This window comes from Papio anubis, chromosome 12 (genome assembly GCF_008728515.1).
Source record: "Papio anubis isolate 15944 chromosome 12, Panubis1.0, whole genome shotgun sequence".
Taxonomy (NCBI): Eukaryota; Metazoa; Chordata; class Mammalia; order Primates; family Cercopithecidae; genus Papio; species Papio anubis.
The window spans coordinates 16648654-16656581 of NC_044987.1; the positions used below are offsets into that span (position 1 = coordinate 16648654).

A 7928-nucleotide genomic window follows, 5' to 3' on the forward strand; every position below is an offset into this window, starting at 1 on the left:
GAATACTGCAGTGAATATAACAAATGGTTGAGAATACTGCAAACATTCTATCAACTAATATTTTCCTCCTGCAAACTCAGGTGTGGTGGTCAATGCCCTGGTCGCCCTAGGGACACCAGTCCTCAGAGCTTATGAAGTGATACATAACAGTGACTTCTAAATATAATATTTCTGAGTGTGGGATCAAGTTAGCAGGAATTCTGTGGTCTGTGTCTCTAGGAATGCGTTTCCTGTTTGGAGAGATTTCTTACCTTGTGCTGGGCAAACATTTGGAGGGAGAGCCACAGGCCCTGGACAACCAGTGGGTACCCTCGCCAGACCAGGCTGGACATACTGCTGAGATGCAGCGGTCATAATATCTGGGTCTTAGCCTGCTGCTGTTCCTTGTTCTAATGGAAAGACATGGAAGAGGCTCTGCCAGGAGAGACCCTCTTTGTGGGGAGAGACCCTCAGCTGCCCAGTATCAGCTTGTACAAGGGAGCTTCCAAGGCTTATGCATCTGACCACAGGGCAACCACTGAAATCAGAATGGCTTTCAGCCTCTGGTAGCCCCCAAAGGCTGGTGGGTTTTGATAAAGTGATGGAGTTTTGTGTCTGGTCAGTCCAAGGTTCTGGAGGATTCAGAACCACTCGAGAGTCAAGGATGAATGTTCTAGGAGCCTCCTCCTTGCCCCCAGAGTGGTTCTGCTCCTTCTTCCTCCCCATACTGAAAGTCTCAGCCTTGTTCCTTCACTGACATCTGGAGGTCTTGTTGCAGCTCACATCCACCCTGCTTGCCTCCCCATGCATGGACAGACCTTTAGCCTCAATGAGACCTGCTGGATCACAGGCTTTGGCAAGACCAGGGAGACAGATGGTAAGCGGCAAAGATGCTTGGTTGTGTGTGTGTATTCATGTGCGTGTGTGTATACATGAGTGCGTGTAAGCAATGTGTCTGGGTATACAGATGAGGGCCTATGTTGGTGAGAGTTTGGGTATACAGATTCATGGGCCTGGGTGTGAATATGTGTGTATAGACACCTGAGTATATGCCAGTGGGGTTGCTGTGACAATGCCTTCCGGTCAAGACCACCTAGAAAACTGCTGTGGTTGAACCAGTTGAGTTCATTGCTCATTGCAGTGAGAGAGAGCACACCATGAGGAACCATAGAGCATCTCAGCAACAGCGTGTCAGAGAGGACTGCTCATAGGATTTAGGTGGCTTGAGGAGGGTTCAAAGACGTAGGACTTTTCTCTAAATTGGATGGTGTCAGGAAGCAGGGGTTACTCTGTGACGGGGAAGCTTAATAACCTTATCTAGAGGCCGGGCACGGTAGCTTGCACCTGTAGTCCCAGCACTTTGGGAAGCCAAGGTGGGAGAATCACTTGAGCCCAGGAGTTCAAGACCAGCCTGGGCATCACGGCAAAACCCCATCTCTACAAAAAATAGAAAAATTAGCTGAACATGGTGGTGTGTGCCCGTAGTCCCAGCTACGAGAGGGGCTGAGGCAAGCGGATCACCTGATCCCAGGGAGGTTGAGGCTGCAGTGAGCCATGATCATGCCACTGCACTCTAGCCTGGGCGACAGAGTGAAACCCATCTCAATTAAAAAAAAAAAAAAAATTATCTAGGAGCTCTAAGCGGTAAGGAAGCAGCAGTCACTCATATTGGCCAGGAGAGGGGGATGTTTGGTACTGTTGTGATTTGCAGATGCCCTTGTCTTTGGCCTTAAACAAGATGATGAAGTGGTCTTGTTTTCACGTCATCCCAATCACAGAGTGCCTTGTCCTGTGAGATGGCTTACTTTGAGCAGGATGACCCCACAGTTAGACTCAGGGCACTGCCATGCGTTGGGACCGCTTTTCCCTCCCTCTGTGAGGCAAAGCGATGACTGATCTGGGCACAGCCTTCTCGTCTTGTCTCCATACTCTACTAGCTGTGTGACTGTGGGCAGGTCACTTCTCCAGCCCCAGGCTTCCCCACCTGTAAATGGATTAATGCCACCTGCTCTCTTTACGGCACATAGCTTCCAAAAACAAACAAAGCCATGTATCTGAGGGTGCTTTAAACGTAGGCAAGTGCTGTGCAACATGTCGCGTAGCCTGATAGGCTTGTGAGTGTGTCTGTGTACATGGATGTCTCTGTCTCACGTGCAGCGAGCTGTGTCTTGTGTGAGGGCATGTGTGCCAATATGCCCTGGGTGTCCAACCACAGAGGGCCTCCCTTGGGTCGGAGCCAGGCACAGGCATGGCACCCTCCATTCCCAGGAGGCTGTGATTCTAGGTCTTGGGGTGGCAGCTGGACCACCAGGAAGCTATCCAGAATCTCACTGGCTTTCCATCCTCTGTCTCCTCCACCCCACTTCACTGAAGACAAGACATCCCCCTTCCTCCGGGAGGTGCAGGTCAATCTCATCGACTTCAAGAAATGCAATGACTACTTGGTCTATGATAGTTACCTTACTCCGAGGATGATGTGTGCTGGGGACCTTCGTGGGGGCAGAGACTCCTGCCAGGTGAGGGTACCTGTGGGTGGGGCTCAGGTCCCAGCACCCTGGGGATGGGGGAGGCTGGGGTGTTGGGGCTGATGTGGGAATTGGGACCCCACCCTTTTCTGCTCACGGACTACCTGTCCCATCCTGCACATGTGCCCCCTCTCCCCTGTAGGGAGACAGTGGGGGGCCTCTTGTCTGCGAGCAGAACAACCGCTGGTACCTGGCAGGTGTCACCAGCTGGGGTACAGGCTGTGGCCAGAGAAACAAACCCGGTGTGTACACCAAAGTGACAGAAGTTCTTCCCTGGATTTACAGCAAGATGGAGGTAAGATCCCTGCACCAGGACACTGCACCCAGCAGACTGGGAACTTCCTAAGGTGGGGACCCTGGAGGAGCACCCAGGGTGTAGGCAGAGATCCCCTCAGCAGCCTCGTATTCGGGGGTATTCTGGACAGGGTCAAACGTGATGCCTGGGGTCAATCCCAGCTGCCTGTGTTTCTTTCCCTGCTTTTCTTCCCTCAGAACAGAGCTCAGAGGGTTGCAAAAGGGTGGGCCTAGAGGCTGGGCAGGCAGTTGCTAGGCAGATATTCCCCCAGAAGTGATTTTTTGTGTAAGGTTGCAATGGACTTTGAAAACGTTTCAGTTTCTGCAGAGGATTTTGTGATAGTTTTTGTTATCAAGCATTTATGCATGGGAACCCGCTCTTCATGGCCTTTCCCAGCTCTGTTTGTTGGAGTCTTTTTTATTTTCTTTTTGTTGTCGTCGTTGTCTTTTTTAAAAAACACAAGGGACTTCATTTTGACTCTGACAACTTTCACAGCTGTCACCAGAATGCTCCCTGAGAACTACAATTCTTTCCCTTTCCCACTTAAAATATTTCAACAGCACCTCACTACTATCGTAAAAGAGTATAAAGTAATAAAATAAAAACTTCTTTTATGTTTTTTGACTTGCTTTAACCTATGTCCAGCCTCAGAAGTCATTGTTCAGGTCAAACTGAACCACAAACTCTTTGGTGTGTGCCTTACCTTGCCCTTGGCCTTTGGAATACTTGATCCACCCTAGAGAGTCCCCTCTCCCACTTCCACCCTCTCATCTTCCATTTTTCTTACTGAAGAACTCTGACTGATCTATCAAAATCAGCCATTTACAACCCCTGGAATATCCTCAGTATATTTACTATGTATTGTTATAAATGAAGGATGAATGAATAAACAAATAAATGTAAAGAATAAAAGGTGGGCCTAACCTTGGTGCCAGCCCCAGTGCCACTCTCCTCTCCCAGGGATGACCGAGGTGTGAGTTCACACAGGCCACTGGCGGTGGAGTGATGGGAGGCCTCCCTCCACGGCAGGAATTTGGGCATCAGGAACCAGGGATCTGCCTGCTGACCCAGTTGAGACCCTGCCTTCTCTGGGCCTTCAGCCTTTAGCTGTAAAGCAGGGGTTGCTCTGCCAGCCCTCCCCTTCTCTGCCTGGGGAACAGGGGAGGGCTCACACAAGGGGAGCAGGGAAGGCTCCAGAAATCTAGTGCAGAGAGGCCCTCCAAGCCTGCATCCATCCTTTCCTTTTACTGTCCCTCCTTGGAGAGGCAGTGCCAGGTGACAGCTGGGCTAAATTATAGGTTCTGAACCCCAACCTTGGGCTTCTGCGCTCCCCGCCCACCCAGCCCACCATCACCTTCTTCTCCCGTTCTCTTCCTCAGAGCGAGGTGCGATTTGGAAAATCCTAACCAGCTGGCCTGCTGCTCTGCACAGCACCGGCTGCTGTGAAGACTCTGGCTACAGTGACTGGCCATGTGTGGCATCATCTGGGCTAATGGCCACCGGGCACCATCGGACTCTCACCTCCACTGTCTGCTGTGTGTGTGTGTGTGTGTGTGTGTACATAGTGTGCATTGCCACTCTCGAGTTTTTCAGAAACCAGCAGAGCTGTCAGCTCTTCTCAAAATCCCAGGCTGGAAATTACCTGGAGACAAGAGCCTGAGTACTGTGGATGTTCCTACAGGGGTGTCCATAGATGGATGGAGGAGGTGGAGCCCAGAGCCCAAGGAAGGGCCTGGAATTCTTGCTTCTCTGACCCTCACTTACAGACTAGCCCAGTGTGGACAGATGCCAGCAACCCAGGTGACGCCATTGCTGTCCCGGGATGGATCGCGGGTTTTGGTGGGTGCAGCTTCCCCGTGCCTGGACTGTCTTCTGTGGAAAGCTGCTCCTGTTGTCGTTATGAGCATCGAACCCTCACCCAGACCTCCTGCTGGAGCCGTAGATGTCCGCAGCTGAGCTGTGCTGTGGCTAACCAGGCTGACAACGGAGATGAGGATTCACTCTACTCATTTGGTCACAAGCTGCTGGGGCGGGTTTTATTTTATTTTATTTTTATATTTAAGAAATGAAAATACGGGTATTTTTAAAGATTCTCCAAAAACTCCAGGAGCCTTGACAGCTAGCATCAATCAGCCCAAGACCCCCAGGGGATTCCTGGGAAGTGTCATATTTTAAGAGTCCTACAGAATATTTCTGGCCTCAAGGGACTGGATGAAGAGACTGGACTGAGTCCCCAGGATGGACATCTCCCAAGTCACTACAGCATCTGGAGCCCCTAGGAGATACTCAGGGAAGCAAATACTCTTTTGGACTGGCAAGCAAATCTGACATGATGAGGTCCACAAACTGTTTCTGCATCCAAGGGCCCTGACAAAGGCATGAAGAAACGGATGCTGTTCCTGCATAGGCTCCCAAGGGCCCCAGGGAGGTCCAGGTGGAGAGCATCTCTCATTCCCAGGGACTGTCCTGGGACTTTGGAATTTCTTCTCAGCTTTCTCTACCTTTCAATTTCTCAGTTGTTCCGGAAACGTAATACTGACATAAAAACTGCCATGGAGAGAAACCTAACGTGGTCCCAGGCCCTCCAGGCAGCCCTTCTGAAGGATCCAAGTTGACCATATTCCTGCAAATCATCAGTGTGCCTGGACTCACCAGTAAAAGCCTGGGCCTTCCGCAGCCTTTTCTCTGGGGCAGCTATTCCTCTGCCAGCCGTGCTCCCCTCACCTTCCTTGGGCCCGTCAGGGTCTTTTGTGGTGCTATGTTTCTCAGAGGCAGGATCCAGGCAGATCAACCCAGCCTAGCCCAGCTCAGGCAGGCCGTGGCCGCTCAAGGGAAAGACTGCCCCAGAAGAGCAGGCTGGAGAGGCTGGGCAGGGGCTCATGGGGCTAGGTACACTGGGGAATGTTAGCAAGACTGGCAAAGTGGCCACATTCCTGTCTGCAGCAGCCCCCAGTGACGGTCTTCAGCAATAAAAGTTGTGTGACCTGAGATATCTGTCTTTGGATGTTTTACTGGTACCCTAGGTAACAAATTGAGGTTGCCCACCCTAGTGCCCAGACACTCTTGGTTTTGGTTCTTGGTTTTGGTTCCTCGTCTCTGGGTTCTGCTCATTTAGCCATACATTCATGTATTCATCCATTCACCAACAACATCCCTACCTACTCTGTGCCGGGTACTCATACTAGGCCCAGAAGATACAAAGGGCATGACAGATCCTCAAGGAACTGGGTCATGACCCAACGTGATGGAAGCTGTGATTGAGTGTGGACACCATGCTTGGAACATGCTCAGAACCACCACCAGCCACACCTAGAGATGTCAAGGAAGCTTCTCAGAGGAGGTCAGGTTTGGAGTAAACCTTCATAAAGCAGGTGGGGGCAGGGGAAGGGCACTCCAGGGCATGTTCTTACCCTCTTCCTCTTCCTCCACTTCTGCCTTTGCTGGCTCAACAACAGGTGTGTTGACAAGGAAGCCCCAAAGCTTACTCAGCTATTTCCAAGAGAATCAGATGGGTGGTCCCACTGGCCTCTTCTGAACAATCCACCCCTTCTTGCTTTGCACTTTTCCTGTGTTTACCACATTGACCTCAACCATTATGAGCCCACTGGTGAATCCCCAGCTCCACCTCCATACCCCCATTCACCAGCGGGCTCATAGTCCCCAGCACACCAGCCACAAGCACAGAATTCTCCAGGTTTCCCCAAACGCATCCAGCCTCTGGACACCCTGAACTTGATTGCTTTAGTCTTTCATATCAATGCCAGGGAAAGTCCTTCTTTTGATTCCTTTCTTGCCCCATGTGCACAAGAAGGTATGGGGGAGGAGGCAGGTGCCACGCTTACTATATTCCTAGGAGGGGTGACACTGACTGTAATAGATCCCACAGTTGCTCACCATTTCAATGGTTTAACCTAATTGAAGTTTGTTTTGCATCCATGTAACAGTGCAGTTAGGGTGTTCTGATCAGAGGGAGACTTTCTTCCACAAGCTTTTTCCATCTTGGGAGTTTGTCATCCACATTGTTGTCTACTTCTAGCCAGAAAGAAAATATAAAAAAAGATTCATTCAGTCCTTAAGTGCTCTAGCCCAGAAGTCATTTCCACTGACATTTTATGGGTGCAGACATGTCATATGTGTCATGTGGCACCATCTAGACAAAGTTGGGCTGGGAAAGGCAGTCCTTGGCAGATTCCCCTGCAGGAGACAGCACTCATTTCAGAAGACAACCAGCCATGTCCACTCACCATAGGAAGGTGGCTGCATCCTCAGAAGCCCGGCCTGGGCAGAGACTTAGGGCTTAGGCCATTTCTGTTTCTTTCCCCTTAGAAAGCAGACACTTTCCCTTCTCTCTCAGGGGATTCCTAGGACATAAATTGATTGGCAGGGGTGTAAGGGTATGGGAACGGGACGGGGAAATAAGGTAGAGAAAAAGCAGGATCTGGATGGAAAAAGAAAAATACATTCCTTTGGCCCAGGATATCTGTAGAGGCTACAAAAAATATAGATGGAGGGGGGAGATGGGGCATTCTAAACTGGCCAAGAATCTCCAGGGAATTGTGTGTGTGTTTTGGGCAGGGAGGGAGTTGCAGTGACATTGTCCTGTGTCCCTGGAGCCTAGGCACCTCCAAGTACCAGCCATGCCTTCTGGCTTTGTCGACTCTATTGACTGCTGCATTTCCACATAATTTCCCTGGGAAAGGAGTGCCAAGTGAGTGTGCTGGGCAGGAGGAGGAGGAGGCTGTTGTGGGAAGAGATGATGGCTCTTTGCAGAAGGAGCCACTTACAGCCTAGCAGGTGTCCCAGCTGCCTCTGGGCTTTGGTTAGATTCCCAGGGACCATTCTTCCCCATAATCGCTTAGCTGTGGTCCTGATGCAATTGGGTGGACATGGGGACACGCATATGGAGTCCCCGTGAACGCCATGATGAGGACAATGATAGTAATAGCCAGCGTTTGCTAAACGTTTGCTGTGTGCCACATGCTGTGCTGGACACCTGATGTATATTATCTCCTGCCAGTACAAGAATCCCATGAAGTGGGCCTTGTCATCATTCCTAATTTACAGATGAGGAAACAAAGGCCAAGAGAAGTGAAATAAGCCGCCCAAACTGCACGACTGCTGCATGGCAG

The 7928-nt window shown here is 50.7% G+C and overlaps 1 protein-coding gene across 1 annotated transcript in view; it reads left to right on the plus strand.

The window, feature by feature from the left end:
- The window catches only part of TMPRSS13 (transmembrane serine protease 13), a 31781-nt gene extending 25992 nt beyond the window's left edge, over nucleotides 1-5789 (plus strand). The window contains exons 16-19 of the mRNA XM_031653868.1: nucleotides 758-856; nucleotides 2353-2495; nucleotides 2647-2799; nucleotides 4179-5789. Coding sequence (XP_031509728.1) covers nucleotides 758-856; nucleotides 2353-2495; nucleotides 2647-2799; nucleotides 4179-4205 — 422 coding nt within the window. The 3' untranslated portion in view covers nucleotides 4206-5789. The remainder of the gene's footprint in view (nucleotides 1-757; nucleotides 857-2352; nucleotides 2496-2646; nucleotides 2800-4178) is intronic.
- The last annotated feature ends 2139 nt before the right edge of the window (nucleotides 5790-7928 follow it).